The 25,653-nt window shown below is 40.9% G+C and overlaps 3 protein-coding genes across 4 annotated transcripts in view; 1 reads left to right on the forward strand and 2 right to left on the reverse strand.

Annotated features, from left to right (window-relative positions):
- The window catches only part of hspa9 (heat shock protein family A (Hsp70) member 9), a 353,332-nt gene that overhangs the window by 121,437 nt on the left and 206,242 nt on the right, over nt 1–25,653 (reverse strand). The gene's annotated exons all lie outside the window — the stretch shown is intronic.
- On the forward strand, nt 14,306–15,184 carry LOC146980300 (uncharacterized). Its single transcript, XM_085788874.1, has one exon. The coding sequence runs from the start codon at nt 14,306–14,308 to the stop codon at nt 15,182–15,184; it is 879 nt and encodes a 292-aa protein (XP_085645000.1).
- The window catches only part of LOC146980301 (sodium channel protein type 4 subunit alpha B-like), a 40,277-nt gene continuing 39,150 nt past the window's right edge, over nt 24,527–25,653 (reverse strand). For both annotated transcript variants that reach the window (XM_085788568.1, XM_085788567.1), the window contains 3 exons: nt 25,093–25,237; nt 24,943–25,011; nt 24,527–24,793 (listed from right to left, as the gene is read on the reverse strand). In XM_085788568.1, coding sequence (XP_085644694.1) covers nt 24,650–24,793; nt 24,943–25,011; nt 25,093–25,237 — 358 coding nt within the window. In that variant the 3' untranslated portion in view covers nt 24,527–24,649. The remainder of the gene's footprint in view (nt 24,794–24,942; nt 25,012–25,092; nt 25,238–25,653) is intronic.

Consider the following 25,653-nt stretch of genomic DNA (forward strand, 5'->3'; position numbering starts at 1 on the left):
TAAGTGATTGCTGTCTGAAGATATAACTATTTAAGACTTATATTAACACAAATATATCACTTACTTCTGCTTTAAATTAAAAAACGAATAGTTTATCTTGTCATGTCTGGAGAGGTGTATATTCCTTTTTACTGTTGCAGAAAGAGGAGGAACATGGACAGACTCATACAGCCATCAGAAAAGTTGTGTGTGAAACTCTGTCCAAAAAAAACAAAAAACCCATGTGCAGACTATGATGAGAAGCGGTCGCCTACCGGAGAATACTGACGTGTTTACGCCGGGAGAGGTGACTTCGTCCTCGTTTAGATGTGCTCTTACGTGACGGTACCACTGTGATGTTCTCTGCCAATACAGGCCGTGATTTCATTTTTAAATAACGGACAACTGGCGGTAGCTACTGCTCCACTGGTGCCGGTGACTTGTGTCTGTGTGTGAAGAGGGAGAGAGGGAGGGGGGGAGGAGGGGGAGCGGGCGACCTGCGATTCAGTAGAACGCTCACAGTTATCATTTGACTCACAAGTAACCAAGGTAGTACAATCCTGTTTCGGGCAGCTAAGACAGCTAACGAGGATCCGCTCCTTCCTCTGTCCCGCTGACCTGGAGAAAGTTGTCCATGCTTTTATATCGTCTAGACTTGACTACTGTAACGCTCTCTACGCTGGGATCAGTAAAGGAAACATCCGTAGACTGCAACTCATTCAGAATGCAGCTGCCAGGCTTTTAACAGGTAGTAAGAGAAGTGACCACATAACTCCAACCCTTGCCACTCTCCATTGGCTGCCCGTGAGTTTTAGAATTGATTTTAAGATTTTACTAATTGTTTTTAAAGCCCTGAATGGCCTGGCTCCTGTCTACATCCGTGATTTGCTTTTACCATACGAGCCTGACCGCTGCCTGAGATCCGCCGGTGCTGCCCTGCTTACGGTTCCAAGGTCCCGTCTTGTCACCAAAGGTGACCGGGCCTTTGCTGTCCATGCTCCACAGCTGTGGAACACCCTGCCCGGCGATCTCAGGCAGGCGAGCTCAGTGGCTTCTTTTAAATCTCTTCTTAAAACTCACTTTTATCGATTAGCCTTCTCTTAATTTTGTTTTAATTTTGTTTTACCATTATTGTATGATTACTTTGTTGTGGGTGGGTGATTTTATAATTTTATAAAGTTTTATTATGTTGTTGCCAAGAAGTTGTATTTGACCTGTTTTTATTTCTGTTGTTATTGTACAGCACCTTGTAACTTGTTTTTGAAAGGTGCTATATAAATAAAGTTTATTATTATTATTATTATTATCATCGTACAGTCTGCACACGTCAAACTTGACGTCGTAGCAAAGATTGTAAATTCCACGTCGCATAGTGTGTCATGCAACAGTCTTATAAGACTGCTAAAATAGCAGTGTGTAGAGGGCATTAGGATGGAGTTTACGCACTACTAACATTACATACAACATACAAGTGTTGCACCAGCTGGGATAGTTACAACGTAGTCATAAGTTAGAACTTAAATCCTACACTTAGTTCTTGGCAGGTGTAAAGTCATCCGTAGTGGTTGTCATGGCGCAACGTTTGGAGAGGTGGGATGATTTGGAGGAGGGGGAGAGAGATCAACTTCTCCCAGCTGTTTTACATCGGCCGCGTGTTCTCCGTGACAGAATACACCCTGTAGAGATCTATGACGATGTTGATATATATTCACGGTTTCCTTTCCCACGAGCGGAGATTCAGCGGATCACTGATCTACTCGCCGCGGAACTGGAGCATCAGACGGAGAGAAACGGAGCACTCGGTCCCTCACTTCAACTTTGTCTGGCACTTCGCTACTTTGCCACCGGGTCTTTTCAAAACTTGGTTGGGGACTCGATACGTGTACACAAATGTACCGTGTGTAGAACTGTTAGAGCTGTTGCGGTAGCGCTGTGCCAGCGCTTTAACCAATATGTGAAGTTCCCAACGGCTGAAGAACAAAATGCGACCCGTCAGAAGTTCTATCAGATCGCTGCTTTTCCTGACATCCTTGGCTGCGTGGATGGGACCCACATCAACTGAAGAGGCCACAGAGAAATGAAAATGACTTTGCAAACAGAAAGGGGTTGTGTGTGATGCTGACTTGAAGATCACCAACGCTGTCATCAAATGGCCAGGGGCAAAGCATGACAGCTTCATCCTCAGACAGTCCAGCCTCTGGAGAGACTTTGAGGCAGGAAGATACCCCGGGAGGTTGCTAGGCGACTCGGGGTACCCCCTGAGGAAATGGCTGATGACACCCTATTTAAATCCAACAAGTGCCAGTGAGCAGCGCTACAATTCAGCTCATATCCGAACAAGAAATGTGGTGGAGTGATGTATTGGTGTCCTCAAAAATCGATGGGCCTGTTTGCAGAGAGGTTTGCATTATATTGAATTAATGTAATTTGTTCTTTATTTGTAGCCTAATAGCCTAATGGAACATCATATTAATAATTTATAAGATTATTGTTCAGGTAGCCAAACATCATAAATGATCAAGATTGCATATTCTATAGGGACTGATTTATTCCACTTTGTCGTGCCTTTGGTCACAGGCATTTTAATGGAACCTGACAGAGCTGCTGCAGTAACGGGTGCCTGCGTTGTCCTTCACAACCTTGCGATGATGTGGAAAGTGCCACTAGTGGAGGAGGAAGTTATGAATGAAGATGATGGCGACCTACAAGTTCATTTTCACGAAGGCCATCTACAAAATGAAGCTGCAACTGTCCGTGCCTATATTGCAGTATCCTACTTTGGCTGACAAAATTTAGAAAAGAAGAAAAGGAACATGATTATAACAGTATTGCTTTTATTATACAGATTAATACACAAAAAAACAATTTTAATTCATTATTTCATTCAAATTGATATATCTTACACATACAAAATGATCTAATTTCCATTTTCAAATAATACATATTGAATCAAACAATTACTTATTTTCTATATTGAATCAAACAATTACTTATTTTCTAATTCTCTAATTATATCTAATAATAATTTTTCAAATAATAGGCCTACATATTGAATCAAACAATTACTTATTTTCTAATTCTATCTAATAATAATTTTCTAATTCTTGTTCAATGACAAAACAAGAAAGAAATACAAATACTGTATAATAATAAATAATCAAAATTGAATGTAATCATTAGTGTGTGTCTGATGGTATCCTAAAGTGCAGTTGTAAGTGTGACGGTGTATCCCTGTGCTCTTCCAGTTTGAACATTTCTAAATTCAATTTTACTTTTTCAAGTTCAATTTTTTCTTTTTCTGCTTTGATTTTTTGTGTCTCATGATTTAGTTTTTCAATCTCTGCATTAAATAATTGGCATCTGAGTTTATGTAACTCCTCAGACATGATTGGAGTAGGAGGCATGTGTTCTTTAGGACGCTTGGCTGGTGGTGGCACAGGCGGGCTGCAAGCTTCTTCCTGGATGCGGGGTTTAGGCCTCTTTCCTGCACGACAGGAGGGCTCAGGGTGTTGGTGAGATGCTGGTGATGGCACAGGTTCTTCAGCTGGTGAAATGAAGGTTGGTGAGGCTGCTTTAGGTGGAGAAGCTGCTGTAGGTGGTGACGGGGCTGCTCTTGCAGCTGGAGGTTCTTGGGGACTTTCACTTTCAATCCCATCTGAAAGTCCAACAACAGAGGGAGAGTCCTCTCCGATGATATCCAGCACCAGCGTTGAGTATAGCCCCCAGTCAGGCTTAGGTCCTCCTCCTGTGGGGACATGACGAGGAAAGTCCTCCACAGCTTGCATTTTCAGGTCGCTCCACTTCTTCCGTACCTCCATAACATCCCTGTGCTAGACTCCTTTCGCGTTTATGGCATTTGTGATGTCATCCCAGATTTCTTGTTTTTTTTTATTTGTAACAAAGTTGTTGAATTTCGACTCCAAGATTGCTTGATTTTGTTTATATTTAGTAATTAATATGATTATCTCTTCATGTGTGAAATTTCTTTTTCTTGCTCTGCGGTCAGTCATTGTCAAACCCCTGCAAGAGGACACAAAGTAGCGTTAATCAATCAGTCAAAATGTAGTTATAACTCAAATTTACAAATAACAATTTGCCTCAGAGAACTTTACAAGCAGTACTACACGTAGGCTACAACAGCCTCTGCCGTTAGACTGGTGAACCGGGTGAGGAAAAACTCACGGGGAGATGGGCAATAGGCGAGATATCACAAAGGCTACAAGTTAACACTAGCACCGCCGCCCGGTGGACGCTACGTATGTAACCGTCTTGAGTCGTTCATTGGACGAACTGTAATAAAGCATTACTTTGTGCTTTATAGGTGTAGTCTTTTAACACTATACTAAAAAATATGTTTCCTCTCAGGTGTGAGTGTGTGTGTTTGTGTATATATCATAATAATAATAATAAAGAGATCGTTGATTTGGTGGAAACCCGGCTTTACAGGGACGGGACCCCTATGCGGGGCTTTACATGATCAGGGAGTCTGTCTGTTCCCTGTGCTTTTTTTTTTTTTTTTTTTTTACATTTGTCCACTAGTTTGCTCCTAAATAGGCTCATATTTAATTTAGGATCCAATTTAGAAAGAAGAAATTTCGATTTTATTTTTCCTCGTAGCCTAGTCATTAAGGCAAGCCCGTGCTAACGGATATTACCGGTCAGTTAACGGACAGCTGTGCTCCGTTATGGAACCGGATCGTCCGTTGACCTGACAACGGACGGATACACAGCGGCTCTAAACGTTAGCCTAACTGTTTGTATTTGTCCCTCTATCTTTGTTAAAAATATTTTAATGTTTTCACAGCTCAACAAGTGACTATTTAACGATTTATTAATTCACAAGGGATGTTGGATCTTCATTTTTTTTTTTTCAAAGGAGGTTAAATCGAAAGCAACTGTTGCTTTCGATTTAACCTCCTTTGAAATACTATGACCTGGACAAATGAGAATATGCACCGGCCTAAGCTCTTCATACTTCGCCGGGGGCTGCTGCTGTGTGTGTCAGAGCGGTAGGCTGCTGTGTGTCAATCATGCTTGTTACATTGTTTCAACTAACATGATGGCCTAGGTCCTACATAAAACTTAAACAAAACAAAACAAAACAAAAAACTACCGTGATTTATTGTGAATGCCTCAAGCCAACCTTACCTTGTAGTCGACAGTTTCGCCACTCGATGTCGCTGTGTTTTTCTCCAGTCGTTGACCGGTTGAGGGAGGATTTCACAAGAGACGTTAAACACTGCACGAGGAATGATACTTTTCTCTCATTGACTGCGTTTACATGCACTTCAGTACCCCGATTTTAATCTGGTTTTTTAAGTACCCCGATTATTGATCAAATTCGGGGTATGGTGTTTACATGGACTTGGAGACCCCGGTTATTCAGTATCCCTGTATACATGATAAATACAGTATCCCGGTTTCTGATTACGTCTTACGTGCGCATGTACAGGAAAACGCTGCTGTAATGACTTCAAAACAAGTTTCAGTTCATCAGAGTGGTTTTATTTACATGTCCGGTTTCATTTACATGTCCAACTCCAGTCTCCACAGTTACTACACTTCCCGTAGTAACTGTTACTAAGTTGCTTCACTACCATTACTTAGTTGCGTTGCTATACTAACCAATTAAAAATGAGATCTCTCTGGCAGATAGCGGCCTTAGTATTACTAAATGCCAACATCCAGCTGCAGATATGGCTCATACATCTCATTATCAGCAATGGGAGGAGAGAGTGCACCGTACTCTGTGCACCGGAGAACAAATAAGTGGTACAGAACTCTTCTCTACTTCATCGATATAGCTGCAACAAACAGCTATATTCTGTACACGGAGCAGTGTGCCGCCACAGGCAAAAAGCCCACCACTCACCTGGACTTCATGGAGGAGCTGGCTGCTGGCTTGTGTGGCTCATCACGAGAATAGCCAACACCAGGTATATACTTTGTACATGTACTTTATACATATACTTTGTACATGTATATACTTTGTACATCTCTTTTTATTTTATTTTATTTTATTGCTATTTTATTATGTATAGTTTGCTCTTTTTATTCCTATTCTTTATATTGCAATTGTACAATGCTGCTGCTGCACTGTAATTTCCCAGTTTGGGATCAATAAAGTATATCTATCTATCTATCTATCTATCTATCTATCTATCTATCTATCTATCTATCTATCTATCTATCTATCTATCTATCTATCTATCTATCTATCTATCTATCTATCTATCTATCTATCTATCTATCTATCTATCTATCTATCTATCTATCTATCTATCTATCTATCTATCTATCTATCTATCTATCTAGGACCAAGTGGAGGAGCTGACTGTCTCCCGGTCTGCCTGAACATCGAGGCAGATGAAGAGGAGCCTGAGAGGGCCACTGCAGGAGTGGGCAGAAAGCCTGGTGTGGCTGCAAAAGGGCGCAGGCGGTGCACACACTGTGGCAGAACTGCCAGCTGGAAGTGCCGTCATTGTGACGTTAATCTGTGTCTGGTAGCACACAGAAACTGCTTTGCAGCATGGCATGACAGGAAGGCTCCTGTAGTAGCAGCCAATACTGCAGAACCACAACCACAGTGAACTGTGGTCATGTAAATAGTTTACCCCAGCTGTATTGTTCATTATTTGTAATCATTATCATCATCATTATATTGTTATCATCATTATCATTATCATTATTACTACTAATAGATTGTTCATAACAAATATTGTTACTATTGTATTGCTTTTTGTTCCTAGTTTGTAATTGATATCATCAACTCTAGTCATGTAAATAGTTGACCACACTCGGCCTTATTTTTGACAGTTTTTGAGCTGTTGTACTTTTTTACTTGTTTGTTATTGTTATATTATCATCATTATCATAATCAACATTATTATTGCTTTCATCTTTTACTAATTATTGTTACTATTGTGAAGCTCTTTGTTACTTGTTATTTGTTCTATTATTAATCATCCCTTTTTCCCTTCTTCCCATTTGAAGGCATTAAAAAAAATCTTTTTTGATAAAGTTGACTTATGGTCTTCCAGGTTGGCTATTTTCCAATTATATATAACACTTATGTGAGAGACAAAGTCATCATTACAGACTTTATTATTGTTCATATAGGATAAATATTCACAAAATCTACATTTTGTGCTGTTATTTGCTGATGTTTAGTATATTGTGGGTGTGTCCGAGGCCCTCTAGTGGTAAAGTTCCGCCTCTACGGTAATGATCACTGAGCTGTAAATCACAGAGGAAAAAGTGTATTTGCACAAAACTTCACATGTAGCTGCAAAACACCTAAGTACAACTTTTCACATTGAAAAAAAAATAAATCCATGGTTGACTAGGGAGATTTTCAACAAAACACAAGATTTTTTACTGGGCAATTTTTGTTTTTTTTGTGAAATGTGGCATGCTCACCCAAAAGTAAAGTATGAATGAGACTTGACACTGCAGCAGATAAAAGAGCAGGTTTCCCTGAATAATTTGATGTATAATACTTGGTACTATCTGAAAAAATAAGCTCAGAATTGACAAAGATCTATTACCAGGCGTTTTTAGGTTTATGTAGGCTTTTAAGGGTTAATTAACAGTTACAATTATTTCAATCTTTAAATACTTACACTCAATTAACAGTTACAATTCTTTAAATACTTACACTCAATTACAGTTACAATTATTTAAATAAATACTAAGTTAACAGTTACAATTCTTTCATTCTTTAAATACTTACACTCAATTAACAGTTACAATTCTTTAAATACTAAATTAACAGTTACAATTCTTTCATTCTTTAAATACTAAATACTATTTAAATACAACACAACAAAATACAAACAAATTCAATACAGTTGTACAGTATGTAGTCCATCTGCCCTCACTTTACAGTAACATAAAAAACTAGAGCTCAAAAAAAGAGGTCTCATACCCCTTTCCCACTGGCCAAAAAACCCGTTTAAACCCGCTAACAATCGGCTTTTGGTGGCAGTGGGAAAGGCGCACCGAGCCGCGTCGACGACTCGGCAAGCGACGCAGGTTAAAATCTCCTTTAATCGGCTCGGCTCCGATCGGCTTGCAGTGGGAACGCCAGACCCGCGTCAACCCGCTAATTTACGTGATGACACTGAACGTTACGTGACGCTACGTCATCGCGCCGGTCGCGTCTCATATCACCAAAACAAAGCTCTGCTCCGCTCTGCTCTCATCCGAGACTGGGATCAAAAGATCAGAGAACACTGACCAAACACGATAGAAAAAAAGAAAAGAAAAGAAGCGACAGTCTGTTTAACTGACGTGTTGTGCCGCGGACGTCCGTCATCCGGCCGCAGCAGACTCTCTGTCCTCCGCGGTCCTGGTGCTCCAGGTCAGCCAGCCAGAGAGTCTGCCTCGGCGGACGGACACTCCGCGGCGGGCGGCTGTGGCATGACTGTGTGTGTCTCTTGCACCGCGGATGAGAGCGGGGCGACTGGTTTATGCTCTGTCTGATCCCTCAGCGGGGGGTCAGACTCGGCTCATTTTGGTCAATGGGAAAGGGGCCAAATGCCGATTGTTAGCGGGTCGACCTGCGTTTAAAAAACCCGCGTCGACCCGCTAATTTTAGTGGGAAAACGGCTTCAGTGTCATTCTCCATTCCTCTCCCCTGAGAGCTACCAGATGGGGGGTAGTATGGTGGAGAAACATTATAACCGGTGTTAGGAGGACTAGCATAGGGAAACCTTTGTGGAACATTATAAGAGCCCCTCATCCCACTAACGAGCTGGCTCACCATTAGTTCCATAGAGCGACTGCTCTGCTGTATAACCTCAGTAAGAAGCCTACGCTCTCGCTCGTAGCTCTCATGGAGCTGACGCTCCATCCATTCGTTCTGACTTTGCTGGAACCTTTCCAGGAAGTCATGCTGGCGGCTGGGGGCGTTGCGCCTTCTGCACCTTGTCCCCTCTGAAAAGAACAGTATTCATTATTTATTTAAGTGTCTCAGATACATTCGTGATGCACTAATCAGCCACACCATTTCAACTTCCTGCCTAATAGGTAGTTTTTTATGTTTTAATTTTGTTGTTTAATATAGTAGCATCAAGCTGTGATGCATTGTGTGTGTTCTGACAGTGTCCTATCATAATCAGCATTCCCTCTTTGAGAAATTTGTACTACAGTGGCTCTTCTGTGAGATTGGAGCCCATACTCCCCGCCTGTATTATTAGTTGCTGTGTTGGAGATGCTTTGAATACTCTATGTTCGTGTAAAACAATGCATAATTTAAGATAAGATAAACCCTAAATAAAGTGTTTTGCATCATATTCAAGTATCTTATTTTTGCAGTCAGGTACATACCACCATTTTCCTGGTTACCTTTACATCCCAATTTCACTGCATCTACTGTATACTGGTAATGAGTACTGGAGTATTCATTTTCCGCTTGTTTTTCATGATTGACCCATGTTTTTTAAAAATGTGTGATTACACAAATACTGTAAATTATTTAATGAGAGTACTCAAATACAGAAATCATTTAAAATGTCCATCCCTACTATGTACCATGTTAAGTTGTATAATTGGAGGGCCTGTCAACCAATATATAGGCCCATACTCAGTCACAGGGTCAAACTTAAAGGATTTACAGTACAGATAATCACATGGGCTGTAACTTGCAGTATGTCACTGGTTACCTTGTGTGGATCGGGAGGATGTGAACGTGTCAGTAGAAGGATGCACAGAGCTTCCTCCAGCAGATACAGGGAGGCTATTGGCATTTGGGGAGTCCTCACTGTCCTCAGCTGCAGGGGTACTGGCTCTTCCTGAGCTTAAATCAGCTTCAAGGTCATCATCTATAGATAGGAACATTAGGTTAACGTCTTGTATCTGTTTATACTTTTACTTTAACAACACTTAAACTGTTTTATACTTTACTCTCGTGAAAAATACTATATGGGCCCAACCAGTGGTGGCCTAAGTATTCAGACCCTTACAGTAAGTTAAAGTAATGTTACTTAGCCTATGTAAAGTTGGGATATGTCTGGGTGTTATATTTAGTGCATATAGTTAATATATTACTACCGTATTTTCTGGACTAGGCCTATATGTCGCACCGGAGTAGGTTGCATCTGTCAAGAAAATACGTCGTGAAGAGGAAAAAAAAACATAAGTCGCACCGGTTTTATCGCATTTATTTTTCAAACATTTAATTAACAGCCGGGTCTCATATAATGGCCGGGGCTTTGTTTACACGAAAGGCCGGAACCAAATAGCCTACAGGCCGGGTCAAAAAAAAAGAAAAACAACTCTGTCGCCTGGAGCAAACTGACGAGGATATGATCCTCTTTGTGGACTGTCTGTGAAGACGGACGGGAGTGAAGCCGACCTCCTCTGCTTCAGAGAGGGACAGTCTTGCACTGTCGGACCTGAGTCTCTGCTCCGTGTCCGAAGCCCGCTCGGGACCGGAGCAGAGACCGAAGACGGGCCGCAGAACATGCTGTGAAAATACTCTGAACTGACTGGGAGAAGCACTACGGCTCTATGGCCGCGAGTTGTTATTTTGTAGCCTATTCGTATGTGTCGTAATGATCAGCTGTTTCCCCTTGCCTGTGATTGGTTCAGTGTGTGTGGTAGTGGCGATTGTGGTTGTCATGATGATGAGGCCGGTCAGCAAAGAGTGTAAACATAAAGTCCGTCTCCGTTTCTCTGTTCCTGTTTGCCTGTTTTCCTGTTCATCAAGACTTATACCACCACAACGAGCCCTCATTCTACACTCATAGGCCTACCATACTGCGAACACACTCCACAACAAATAAAAGTTCTGCATTCAAAACTGAGCTACTTTGAAATAATACTTGAATATACTTTACATAGGCCTAGTTACTGAGCACCACGATTTATAACGTTATGTGCTAACGGTAGATAACGTAAAGACCTTACCTGAGTGTAATGTTTCATCTTGTGGAGGCTCAGCATCCTCACTGGGGAAGCCAACGTCAACCCCTCTGTCTGCTGCAGTGGCGAGTGGGCGGTGGCCCAGCATTTCATCCATAATTTTATAAAACTTGAAAGGTGATGGATCGGAGCCACTTCTTTTATTTTGTTGTTTCGCCAAATAATAACTTTTTTTGAGCAGTTTCCACCTCGACCTCACTTGCTCCACGCTCCTGTAGTATATTATTTACCTGAACTTTTAGCTTTAACATCATGTATTATGTTCTTCTTTTTATGTGTGTCCTGTTGTTCACATTTTTCCCGTGACAGCCTTGCATAAGGTTATCTTATGCAAGGTCGTAAACTCTATAGGTTGGATCCTGTCTCATGTCCATAAACGACAGACATGAACTGTGTATGTTAAACATTTATAGAACACGTAATGCCTGTCATGATAAGATATAGATAAGATATAAGATAAGATATAAGGTGGAGTTTTGGAGTTAGAAAGTATATAAGATCATGGTTTTGAGCCTTAGAAAAGGAGATCCCACTTTGGCACCAGGGATGCTTCAGGATTCGGCATTTTTGTACACTGTTCTTCTTCTTGTTAATAAACTTCTTTTTGAACACAAGTGAAGACGTGTCGGCGGTGATCCCTTCTTTTCATCAACACATCAATATACCACAATTTTGGCGTCACGAACTTGGGCGTGTTTGTGGCCTCTCAGCGTTGGCTGGCAGCTCCACTGGGCCGACTCCCGCAACAGCCGGCTTCTACTAAGGGTGAGTTTTTCACATAAGTGTGCGCTGGTTTGCTCGTGGGAGCTGCTGTCTGTTTGCTGTTGGGTCACACCGTTAAAGATCTTTGTGTGGGTGATTGTTGTTCTGATGATTAGAAGAAGGTTATCGTTCTAAATTTACCTAAATTTGGGGGTTTTTTGGTTTTTGTTTGCGTTACGGGCAACGCAAAAAGGGGGAAATAGGGAATTTGGGGTAAAAGGGAAATAGGGATTTGGGGTAAAAGTAAAATAGGGAATTTGGGGTAAAAGTAAAATAGGACATTTGGGGTAAAATGGGTAGGTAATGAAAATGGGTATGTGGGTAAAAAGGGGTAAAAAGGGGTAAAGGGGTAAAAAGGGGATTAAGTAATGGGTAATAATATAAGTTAAGAATTGTTTTTAGTGGGTTTAAAGGAACTGGGGTTAAAGAGGGTTAACTAAAATAAAGGGATTAAAGAGGGTACATTTGAATAGAGGGTAAATTTGAATACTTGGTAACAGAGGGTGAATTTGGACATTTGGTTAAAGAGGGTTAATTAGGATATCTGGTAAAAGGGGGGTAAAATTTGAATAAAGGGATATTTTGGGGTAAAGAAGAAAGTTAAAGGGGGTATTTAAAGAGTAGAATAAAGTTAAAAGTGGGACAATTAAAGAGAGAGATAAAATATAGGGAAATTGAAATAGTTTTCTAGTTAAAAGAAGTTAAAAAGTAGAAAGAAACTGCAGTTATTAAGCAAGAGAAATATGTGATCACTTACCGGTACATTTGAGTGTTTTGTGTTTGTTGTCTATTATGTTTTGTGTTTGTTGATTTTGTTGTGTATGTGGCTAATGTGATAGACTCTATGTTGAATAAGGCATAAGAGGTAATATAACTTGAGAAACAGGAGATATAATAATAGTAATAGTAATAGTAGTAATAATGATAATATATACATTAATAGGAATTTATGAGATAAGATATTTTGTCTAAAATAAATGAACTTTTAAAGGACGTTTGATAGAATATATGAGCTCTCTATGGGGACTTTTTGGTAGAGATAAGCCTCTGTTTAGAGGACTTTGGAAAATAAATCTGTAAGAAACATATGAGCCCTGGAAGAAGGACTTTTTTATGTAGTGGAGAATTTTTTTTGATAAAGCCTGATTAACTTTTTTATCCAAAGGATACATCTTTCAAAAATAATGCATTCACAGAATGTCTAGGGGGGTGCAGAATAAAAGTATTAATTTTACTGAATTTTAAAAAATAGTATATAAATAATTGTTTAATAAGTTTTGGCGGGTCCGAAATATATATATATTTACATCTGGTTATGTTGGCAACGTCGGCATGGAATGATCTCTGTGGCAACAGCATTAGAACGTTGATGTCATGTGTAACTGCTGTAACTGGCAACCAGTACAACGGAAGGTTGGAGCGAGAGCTACTGGCCATGAGTAATTAAACTTGTAGCTATCACCTTTAAAGTGAGAATGTTTTTATAAAATTATAACGTTCCAAAGTTATAATACAGAATTTTTGAAAGAAAGGAAAAGTTTGCAGTAGGAATGTGCATCTAGTGATTTTATAAAGCACTGAACTATTTGTCTGTCTTCCTTTCATGGAGCGAGAGTTCAAGGAGGAGACCAGAGCCTAAGAGGTGTGTCTAGAGGAGGACAGAGGACAGCTGGCTTGGATCACAAGGATTGAGGCTTGCGGACGACAGTGCATGCATCTGGATCCAGTGATCAAGGCCAGTGTGATTTTATCCACAAACTCTTTGTAATACTAGTTGCTTTTAAATGAAAGTGTGTACATTTGGTTGTACATTTAATTTTATTAGTAGTATGGATTAACAGAGTGCATTTATTTGCTCACATACATAAAACCCAAAAATTGTATGTTGTAGTTATTTAGAAGGAAGACTTGGCAACTGACTGATTAATCAAGGCTAACTGATGTTGAGCTTTTGTAATTTGATAGATCTGATAAGACTTTGAATTCCTTTGAAGTTATTTGTTTCATCTTTCTTTTGTTGACCTTGGCAATACAGAGGTTATAAATGAATTAATCAATAAAAATAAACTAAATAATATTTAATTAGTTAAGTTAAAGTTAAGCACAAGAATAAATGGGAGCCATGACATTGATAAAATAGATGTAAACAATCCAAAAGTAGTTACTGCTGTTGAACTAGTGTAGAAGAAAAATCCTAAATTATAGGCATCAAAGAGGTGTTAAAGAAAGGGTATAAGAATTGCTCTGAAATTGACTATCCATGGTCATTAGAATAAACACTCAATAAAGATATCATTTAAACAATAAAGTTGCTGGTGTCCATATATAAGGTGATCGAAAAAATAAAATAAAATAATAAACAATAAAAAATAAATAAAAGAGATGAAAAATATAAAAAGAGACAAATAGAGCTTGACATTCTCCAGTTGTTTGAGAAGGAGGGTCAAAGATGGATAATGAGAATCCTTCATTTTCAAGAAGGCATGCCAAGAAAAAACCTCTTTCTAGGGAAGAAGAAGAGAGACGACAAACTTTAAGTAGGATTGATAAAGGTATAGATCAATGCCTTAAATATTTGGACCAATACACCACACCAAAAGGCCGGAGATTGTTACAGGAACAATTACAGGACTTGCAAATGCAAAAGAAAAAGTTATTGAAAAAAGCCTCCCAAAAATCACCAAGGAAGGAAGATAAGTCTGATAAGATCTGTCCGGTGGTTATCAGAGGACAGAATCTGGTGTATAAATCTTGGGATGATACAGTTATGCAAGATTTGTTTGAGAAATTACCCATTCTTCAAGATGGAGCACATCCTTGGATTTTAAAGTTGGAAGAGATTATGTTGGGAACGAAGCCTACCATGGGAGACTTTAAGAGACTTCTGGTAAACATTATTGGGGTTCCAGCCATGGAAGAGATTTTACAGAAAGCTGGATATAATCGATATGTGGGATATACTGTGAATGATTCAGAGCTGTTTGCAGCAAATAGAGGTCGACTGTATAGAGCGTTAAGAGATACATTTCCAACAAATGTACACCCTGATAATATTCATGTTGAATCATTAGGACAAGAAGAAAATCCGAGATCCTATGTGTCGAGAGCCTATCAGGTATGGAGAAATGTTACAGGGAATGATCCAGAGGAGAGTCAGCTGGAACAATCAGTCTTGCGAGCTAAGATTCAGAAGGGGTTGCATACGTCAGTGAGGAGCAAGTTAGCAGAAGTGGTTGGCCTAGGGAGCATGACAAAGAGTGTTTATACAGATCACATAGCACACCATGTAGAGCTGTATAGAAAGAAAGAGCATGGACAGAAGGAGCAAGATCAGGAGATCCTCAGACAGCTCAATCAAATTCAATTGGTGGATAATAAGAAGGAGGAGAAGCAAGTAGTTATGCAGAACCAGCCTGAAGACAAATCAGTTCATGCCACAGCCACAGCCACCACCACAGCCAAATCAGTGTCAGTGTCAGGCATCACAGCCTTTATCAATGGTTCCTGTAGCTTATAATGCACAGCCGACCTTTGGTCTGCAGCAGCAGGCATGGAGAGGAAGAGGTCGAGGTAATTTAGGGAGAAGAAGAGGTCATTTCAATCCAAATTTTCAACAAGTCCCTGAAGTGTGTTATATCTGTGGACTGGTTGGTCATTTTGCTCGTGAGTGTAACAAACCAGGAGGAGGAAATTTCAGAGGGAATTTCAAAGGAATCCCAAGAGGCTTTAGAGCTCAGCCAATGACATTCCGAGGATGTTGAACCCTCTCAGGGGTCCGCAGCTAGGATTCTAAGGGCTGCCCAGAAAATCCGAAAGGGAGGTGTCAGTTGGTACCTCTTACAAAATTAATTGAGCTCTGTTACAAAAAACAAAAAACTACAATACCTATACTGATATCAGGAGCATACACCTATCTGTACTTTTGGGAAGAGATGCTTTGTGTTCTGTGATGACACTAGCGTTGAAACCAGTTAATTTGTTCTCCTTCTACGTCTCAACTGTCCACTGCATTGGCTGGCATATTATTAAAACAAGATGTAAACATTTAGGAAGTGCAGGGTAAAATATCAACATCAGGATAAGGACATATTTTGACTTATACTTGTCTGAATGAGGTAAATGTTGCAGTGTTGAACAGCCACTTCTCAACACTCGTGTTATATTGTGTAGTAGCCGATTGTCAAACAAATAAAAGTATCAAATCAAACTTCAAATTATACTAATCAAAGGACCACTGTTGCACCATAAGTTGTGTTAGCGGATGGGAAAAACATAATGTCCAAACAAATGTCCAATTTCAACAAAAAGCGTGGTTTATTTAACCAAAAAGCGAGCAAACAAAGAACAAAGAAAATTCCGGTGCCTCTCCCGCTCCGGTAAAAAACCATTTGCCCACTCAGGTGCATGCTGGTCCCTTACCGATAGCTTACCTATATAACTTCAGGTGCCCTCCTACCGTGTCCAAATGAAACAAAACACATATAATAACCAAGAAACACCTAAAGTAAACAAATAATAAACTAGAATACTAATAGAAATTTAATCATAATGAAATCAAATAAATTGATTAAGAATAACCAAAACTAAATACTCACTAAACAAAATACTAAACTAAAGAGCACTAAATACTACAAATAAATAAATAGTTCCAATATATTGTTTTGATTTCTGTTGATAGTAATGAAACCTCATAGAATTCATAAGTTGTAGTTTAGCATTTATTGACCAAACTGACATGCATCAGATGCTAAAGTAAAGAAAGTAAAATTGCACTGCTTTGGCAGTAACATGTAGTATGAGCAGAAATTTGAAGTCTAAACGGTTGTTGTTTTCATTCTCCATCTTTTCCTTTATACAGTTAAGAATTATTGTTATTGCCATAGTGTAATAAAATGAAGCGTAGGCCTGCATAACAAATCTTTCTAGTATGTTCAAACTCATTGTGTTGGTAAATGTTGATTAGTTGGTTTACTGTTGGGAAAAAAAAAATCCTACAAGTCTCACTCAATTATCCACAAAACTGGCTTTCTCATACTAAAATGAAATAGGACAGAACATGACATGTTAAGAAAATTGTGTGTATCCAGCGTAAGTGTGGGATCCACTACTCACTCAGGTCAACGGCCCAATTTGAGCCAATGTGTGAGGCTGCTGCCTTTTGAAGTTCCAGTGCAAAACGTATAATTAAATAATACAAGTAAAAATGAGAAATTTAGCAAGCTTACTATACTTATTGCAGTAACATACAGTATATCCAAAGAGCTTAATTTACACAATATGAAGTTGTGTGGTTACCTTAGATAGTTGAGACAATTACAAACAGGAAGCTGTTCTTGAAATAAAGAAATAGTTATGGATAGACCGAGGTGACACTTAAGATTCTATTGGTCTTTGGTGAATCATGAAGGATTGCTAATAGTGCTCACTGACCTTTTAGGTCTGACGATTCAAGAAGCACATGGGTTGGCCCATGTTGCAAGGGGGTAGGTTATAGTATGAATTTTATTTATTTGTTTAAATAGATTGATTGGGTTATAACCAGGTGGATGCTCAGTCACTTGTCAAGTTAACCAAGTTTTGTCAAAAAATGTGCAAGGTTTTTGCCAAGTTTTTGTCTAGAAAAGTCATATACGAGGACTTCTAGATTGAATATTCTTCGATAATGGATGAGAGTCTGTGGATAAAATTAAAAGAAAAAAGATTTTGTAACAATAGGGATTTAAGTGTGATGTGTTTATGCGTTTGATGTTTTAATTTGTATTTGTTGTTTGTCGCAAAAGATACTGCTGTGTGTTTTCTGTCCTTTTAGAATGATATTGGAAGAAGACAACCATAAGAGTGATTCTTCAGGGACCCTGAGTTCCTGAAAAGATGTATCTGATTGTGGACAGTGAAGAATGGACTGAATGTGAACTAATGAAGTCTACAATGGGAACCGGACGCTGCAAAGGAGCTGCAGTGTCTTGATAATGTGATTTTATGTTTTCATGTTTTCATGTATGTAAGTTTGCTATTGTCCATGATATGTTTCTGCTAGTATGTGGATATATTGAAACCTCAGATGTTTTCTTTTCTTTTGACGTTAAGGAAGAGTAATGTTAGGCAGGGATAGTTCCAATGGAGGATCCGATGGGTTGACCAGCCTGAAATTGGATATTGTTTGATTTTATTTGTCTGAGGTCTTCATATGTATCTACTTGTGTTATGTCATATAAGCTTTAAGAATTCTTTATTTTTGATTGGCATGGAGTACTAAAAAGTGGTTGCCTAAGGCAGAGGGACCGTGAGAGAATTTCCTGTCTTGATTGTTTGATGGAAATTTTAAGAAAGATTGGCTGCCTGGCAGGTTTTCGCTCTCACACTCCACAAATTGTTTTATTGCTAATTATTGTTTTGTTGTTAGCAATATATATATATTTAAGTATCTGTTAGTTTCATTATGCTAATCATTAAAGTATATGATATCTTTTTTGTGTCGAGACTCTACGAGCCTCGAAGGGGGGAATATGTAGTATATTATTTACCTGAACTTTTAGCTTTAACATCATGTATTATGTTCTTCTTTTTATGTGTGTCCTGTTGTTCACATTTTTCCCGTGACAGCCTTGCATAAGGTTATCTTATGCAAGGTCGTAAACTCTATAGGTTGGATCCTGTCTCATGTCCATAAACGACAGACATGAACTGTGTATGTTAAACATTTATAGAACACGTAATGCCTGTCATGATAAGATATAGATAAGATATAAGATAAGATATAAGGTGGAGTTTTGGAGTTAGAAAGTATATAAGATCATGGTTTTGAGCCTTAGAAAAGGAGATCCCACTTTGGCACCAGGGATGCTTCAGGATTCGGCATTTTTGTACACTGTTCTTCTTCTTGTTAATAAACTTCTTTTTGAACACAAGTGAAGACGTGTCGGCGGTGATCCCTTCTTTTCATCAACACATCAATATACCACACTCCGCTGCGGAAACCCGGCGTCTTGTAGTTTATCGGCGACACACTTAAATAGGTCCACGTTTCTATGTGTCCTCCCATCCAAACACCGTGTGATGTTGAGCTCTTTCATCACAGAAAGGCAAAACTCAGTCTCCTCATCACTCCAAAAATACGCTCTTGTTGATGTTGTAGTCGCCGGCGCCGCCATGTTGTTAGTTGTAACGTATCTATGGTAACGGTTACGTCAGCTGGCTGAGCAGCTTTCAGATATCAGGGTACTGTGTTTACATGCTCCAGTATCCTGATTTCTTTCGGAGTTCTCCGGGCAGCAAAATTGGGTTTCTCAAAATCGGGATATGAGCTTATCCCGATTTCTGGAATTCGGGAAATGGTGTTTACATGCGCAAACACAAATTCGGGGTACTTAAAAAACCCGATTGAAATCGGAGTACTGAAGTGCATGTAAACGCAGTCATTGGCTACTTTATGTGATGACGTCACCATCTGCGACTACGTCTTGCTTAGTTTAGACGTTAAGATGAAACGTAAGTCTCTGTGGTGCAACTAAACAAAGATACATCTTAAGTATCACCTTAACTAGTTTCAACGTATCATTTAGTGTGGACTTTACACTCTTAACTTAAGGTAGAACTTACACAGAGCTGGTGCAACAGGCTGCAGTTATTTATGGAAGCCTCACTAGCGCCATTAATAGAGGGTATGCGTTTACGTCACGTTGCCCTCGGCAACGCCCCGTTCGATCGGACTGAGTGGCAAAACAAACCTCCCTCAACATGCTGGCGGATAGCGGTGGACTCATAAACTGGATAAAATATCTTATATCAAAACAAATTGATGTCAAAAAGAATCGACAACCAGCTCCACAAAACCGTCTGCTGCACGGACACTGACAGTCCTGTAACCATGGCAACACACGGTGTGACCGCGGTACCTGCAGAGTGACTGACAGGCTCAGTGTTACTGTGCAGAGGGACTGACAGTGACTCCCGACACTTAAACACGAGCTGCTTTTATTCTGAAAAACTTTTTAGCAGCTCTATGCATGTTTTACATGCTGGTAAAGCTAGACATGTCAGACTTGTGTGGGCTCGGAGAAAATCGCTTCGTTACTGCGTTGTTTTTTAACTTTGGCAGCTCTGCCACTCAGTGGACGTTCCACAGCGTCTTCCGAGTACCGTGACGTCATGCGCATACCCTCTATTCTAGCAGTTGACAGTTCTACCTAACCTAACAAGGTAATTTTAAATTGCTGCCAGGCCTGAGCAAAACAAAATACAAACTGAGGGGAAAATGGCTGAAAAAAAAACACACAAACTTAAAGGGGGAGAGCTGGCTGGTCATCACCCTCACGGCAAGTAAAGTAAAGTATGCCTTTATTAATCCCACAACGGGGAAATTCGCAAAGTTACAGCAGCAGTACATACAAACAAATACACTCACACAGCCATGCACACCGTGGTGGACTGGCCAAAAAATATAAATATGGATATTTATAAATATAGGGCAATCAAGATATTAAAAGAGATATAAAATAAATATATATATATAAATATATATATATATATATATATGGCTAAAAAAAATATCAAAGTGCAATCATGGATGGGGGGGGGGGGGGGGGGGGGGGTATTATTGCACATAGTGATGGGGGTTTTCTGGTCTGGTTTACTGAGAGCCTCAGTGAGCCTTATTGAACAGCAGAGGGGAGAAAGGACCTGCGGTACCTCTCGGTTGAACGGCGCGGGTCCAGAAGCCTGTCACTGATGGAGCTTTCCAGGGCTCTAACGGTTCCATGTAGGGGGTGGGAGGCATAGAGGGAGCTTCTTCTGAATATATATATATATATATAGACCTTTTCAGAGAGTATAAACAAATACAAGTGTTACCAAGGATACTAATTAAGGCTCCATTCCATTTAGTGTACCAGAGCGTTTTCTAATGAGCCACACCTGTCTTTGTTTATACTCTCTGAAAAGGTCTATAAGCTGTGGAAGCCCCGCCCCACCATTTAACAATCAACCCAGCTGCTTCCAATATGCTACCCAGTGCAGGCCTCCTTCAGGCCCTGACTACAGGTCTCTTTTCCTGTTGAGACAGACACACAGTTACATTAAAGTAAGCGATCCAGTCGTTTTGGCTAACTTCTTGTCAGCCGATGGAGTTAGCAGTCCCCGCCCTCGTCATGGATCTATTGGTCCTCGTCCCTACGTCACCACATTCACGCGCGTCCCTTGGCTGCTGGGGTCCATGCCTATGTTCCCACAGTTCTATGTTCCCACAGTTCTAAGATTTTTCTCAAAATTAGGCCCTATGTTCCCACTGGACTCTCTCTACCTATGTGGACTCTATCTATCTGGCCTGTCTAGCCTCTACCGGGTCTTTTTACTAAACTTAACCAACTCTTTTCTTCATTGCCTAAACCCAACCAATGGTGGGACCAAAGGGCTGTGGGAACATAGGGCCTAATTTTCAGTGACAACAAAAGTTAGAAATGTGGGAACATAGGAATGACCCCGGCTGCACACACAGCCCTTCATGCCTTTCTCTCTCCTCATTGGATAAAGCTTGTAGGATACAAGGAAGTATACAAGACGTTTTCTCCTCGGCTTACAGCAGAGCAGAGTGACTGACAGACCCGTGTTTCAGACCAAACACTCTATGTAAGTGATTGCCGTCGGAAGATACAACTATTTAAGACTTATATTAACACAAATATTCCGCTTACTTCTGCTTTAATGGGCGGTCCAGTCAAATAGGCTGTGCACCACCTACTTGACTGGAACACTTCAAAAATACAATTACAGAGGCTCCGATACAACAATACAGAGGTTACATTACAACAATAGAGGCTACCTTCACTCTGTGACAATGCCCTAACCCTTTTCATTGTGTGTCTGTATATTTTCGATGAGCTGTTAATAAGCTTTTAATCTGTGTGAGTGAGTGATGAGCACAGTGATTCATGTTTCAAGCTGTTTACTGTAATGCATCCAGATGTTAAACCACGTTAAACCGTTTGTTGTTACGATGTGTAAAAGGTTGATGTTTCTATCATGGCCGACCTCTGGGGTTTTTCAGCTCTTCTCCCTCACATTGGCCCTCATTTATCAAACTTGCACAGGATCTGGTGTAGATTCTGGTGTAAATATCAGTGTACGTCAAGTGTCACGTGTGATTTACTAAAAGTGTGTACGCTGCTGATTTCGGCGTAGAACCGGCGTGGTGGTGATAAATCCGGCGGCTGAAAACGAGCGTCATTTAAATGTCACGCCCCGATATGTTCCTGCTTTAGAGGCGTCGCCCTGCCCCTTTTACGACATGGAGACACGGAAGACGGCCAAGAAGAGGGACTTTACTGACGTTACCGCGTTGAACAGGGAGAGGGCGGCAACATTAAATATCTGGACATTGATAGATTGATAGGTTTTGTGATTGATAAGCGTCATCCCGGTGGATGGAGGCTGCAGACGCACGTGTCACCGACCACGTCAGGAAACCCAGCGACCTCATGAAATGCTCCTGCAGTTTACTAAACACAAGTGACTGAGGAGAAATCACAGGCATATTACTGCTGCGAACGCGACTTTATGACCATCAGCACCGCTGGCATGGTTCGGCTGATGGAGGGATGTGAAACACCGGCCCGATGTCCCGCTGACAGGTCCCGGTGACGGGGGGAAAAAAAAAAAACACTCCGCCGCGGAGATGAGCTGCACCTGGACAGGCAGCGGAGCCCCCCCACCCCCCCCACCGAGGCTCCGGTGTCCGGCAGAGAGAGAGACTGAGGAGCCGTCCGGTCATGCTCTGGTGCAGGAGATGTTGGAAGTTTGTGTGTGTGATCTACAATAACAGGTCTGTCTGTCATTGACTGTTTCTGTTACACAGCTGATTAACGAGCATCTGTCACATCGTGGTTTTTAATTCATCTCAGTTGCTCAAAATAAAACTCGAGTTATATTTTCAACACGGACTTGGTGGTATCGGTTTTTTTTTGCTACTTTTTATATTTTTATCAATATAAACAACAACAACATGTGGTCCACATCGCTGCGTTATTAGACTATGGTTTAATAATCATTGTGATACAGCAGCACTCCTTCCTGCATGTTCTACGCTGGTTCCAAATGTGCGTACACCTGGTCAGAGCTGGCGTGAGATTTGTGCGTACCGTACGCTCACGCTCAGATTAATAAATGCCGATCCTTGCGGTGAATTTGGTGTACACCCATTTTTTTGATGTACGCAAGTTTAATAAATGAGGGCCATTGTCTTGGATCCAACATGCTGCATCTTTTAACTTCTTTGATACATGAAAAATTAACTAACTAACCTGCCTCCCCCCCCCCCCCCCCCCCCCCCCGCCTTGTTGCCTCACTCCAGATGTTTTGTATCTGTATCTTCATCCCCCTGGAACCCCACAACCCCCCACCCCCCTCCTTTACTTCCACATGTCTGTGTGTAGGATGTGATTGCTTCAGTCTCTTGTGTGATTGTCTCACATGGTTCAGGTCCAAACTGTTCAACAACAACATCAACCCTCAAAGACACACTGGTGCAGAATTACAACACTTTTTGTAAAGAAGTGTTGTAATTCTGTCAGGACCACTATGTCAAAAATAATATTTAATTACTTGCACAAGTTTTATTTGGTAGTATGGTACTGTTCTGGGACCCCCTGCTCTTCCACGCGCTTACGTGGAAAGCCTGAGGCAGGAAGAGCACCTCCCTGCCCTTCACAAGCCATCATGAACGGCATAAGCAGGGAGCGCAGCAGCAAAGAAAACCCAGACAGAGCAGAGCAACCAACAAGATACAATGACAGGAGGAGCTGGGGTGGAGGTGGGTTGCAAAAAGCCGGCAGAGGAAGCAGTAGCAGCAAGGGAGGTGACGTCGGGCTAGAGCAGTTTAAATAGCGCGCTCTGAATGCAATTCCCCAATAGGAAGCAGCCACGGAGAGTCAGCTGAGCCATCAGCTGATCTGCACCTGTAACGACAGCTATGCAGTGCTGATTAAAGCAGATATCAGTGGAATGTTTTTGTTAATATAAGTCCTAAATAGTCCTATTTTCCGTCAGCAATCACTTACATGAAGTATTTCAGCCTAAACACGAGTCTCTCCGTCACTCTGCTCTGCTGTAACCCGAGGAGAAAATTTTCCTTGTGGGATACAAGTGTTATCCAATGAGGGGAGAGAACGGCATGAAGGGCTGTGTGTGCAGCCAAGGGATGCGCGTGAATGTGGTGACGTAGCACGAGGACCAATTGATGCCTGACAAGGGCGGGGGCTGCTAACTCATGGTGCGTTCAAGGAAACTCGTACTTTGTGTTTTTCCTTCCTGTGAAGTCATACCAGTTCGTTCTGGTACGAGTTCACGGGTCGGAAGTTACGAGTGGCCGTTATAGGGAACTTTCACAGACAACAGGACGGTAAAAACACGAGCTACGGGTTACCTGGAACGCTACCAAGTCGTAGTTGTGACTTGAAGCTGTAACTTACGGTTTCAAAAGCCTGCCTTGAACACAGCATTAGCCGAAACGGCCGTGCCGCTGTTATCTGCTTTAAGAGCTTGACGTCATGGCCTGCCAGAACTAACGCTACGCTTGATTTCTTTGTTCAACAACATTGACATAGTCATTGGGTCCTTTTCTTACTTTATTTATTGCTTTCTTACTTTATTTATTGGTTTTCACAATTGAAAATGTATCAGCATACAGAAATGCAAGAACATTAACTTTAACTAATGGGTTAGCTGTTAGCCTAATGGGCTAGCGGGTTAGCTTATAATGTAGGTTAATAAGTATTTGGACTGAGGTTCAGTTTAAAAACCACAGGGAATAATATGAGGTTAGGGTTAATGATGGAAACACATCATGAGTAAAAAGTCATATAGGTTATTGTTTCGAGTCCTCTGTGGTTTAGGATCTGGTCTTGGCTCAGTCCACCACAGGTGAGTTCCCACCATGTAGAGAGGGAGGAGGTGTCGTCATGGGAACAGAAGGGAGGGTTTGCTCCAAGGCTCAGTCTTGGTGAGGGTGGCCTTGCCCACCTGAAGCGTCACCTGCCGGTTCAGCCCGGTGTTTCCTGAACGCTCTCTGGATCACAGTGGCAGCCACTTCCTCCTGCTTCCTCCGCAGGGTGCTGCTGATTGGTTCATGGCCCACCTGCAGGAAACCATGGTCATCACGTATGTACTTACAACATACTCATTCTCACCTTTTAAAAATAAACCTCTGCTTTAAAATTACTGTATGATTTGCTGAAACATCAGTAGTGTGAGTGCAGCCTAGGGTATAAAAGAACAGAACAGAACCTTGGATGAGTTGAACTTTTCTTTCATTCTGTCTTTGAGGGCGTCCATCTGTACCGAATCCCTGATCACCTGCAAACAAATAATAACAATGAAAAAAGAAAATAATAAATAAATAAGTAAATGAAAAATAACTGTTAAAAACAGGGCTACCTGTGCAGCGAGGGCCTGCAACACATCTGTCCAGTGGATCTTGTCTCCAGGAAGCAGAGACAGATCCATGTTGATCAGTCTGATGGTGTTTGGCTTGGGAACCTTCAGAGGTTCCTCCAGAGCGTTGCAGAAGTCCGACAGCTGACTGCAGAACCCAACGGAGACCATTAGAGACCATCAGAGACCATCAGAGACCATTCGATTAGAGACCATCAGAGACTACTAGAGACCATTGAAGACCATAAGAGACCACTGGAAACCATTAGAGACCATTGGAGACCATTAGAGGGACCACAATGGAAATAAGCTGACGGCTTTTTTATGTTTTTATCCCTTTGGCAGCAGTTGTGTCGATGTATGTTTTCTTTTGTAAACATTTGTCTGTTGTCAATAAAGATCTCAATCAGTCAATCAGAGACCATTAGAGATAATTGGAGATCATTGGAGACTATTAGAGACCACTAGAGATAATTGGAGGCCATTACAGACCATTAGAGACCTCTAGAGACTATTACAGACCATTAGAGGCCATCAGAGACCATTAGAGATGATTGGAGACTA

This window comes from Trachurus japonicus, chromosome 10, assembly GCF_045865225.1.
Source record: "Trachurus japonicus isolate A0001 chromosome 10, Traja_1.0".
NCBI classification, from domain to species: Eukaryota; Metazoa; Chordata; class Actinopteri; order Carangiformes; family Carangidae; genus Trachurus; species Trachurus japonicus.

Bases quoted from the DNA above. Each gene is read 5' to 3' on its own strand.
- LOC146980300 (XM_085788874.1), top strand. From the start codon at position 14,306: ATGCAAAAGAAAAAGTTATTGAAAAAAGCCTCCCAAAAATCACCAAGG.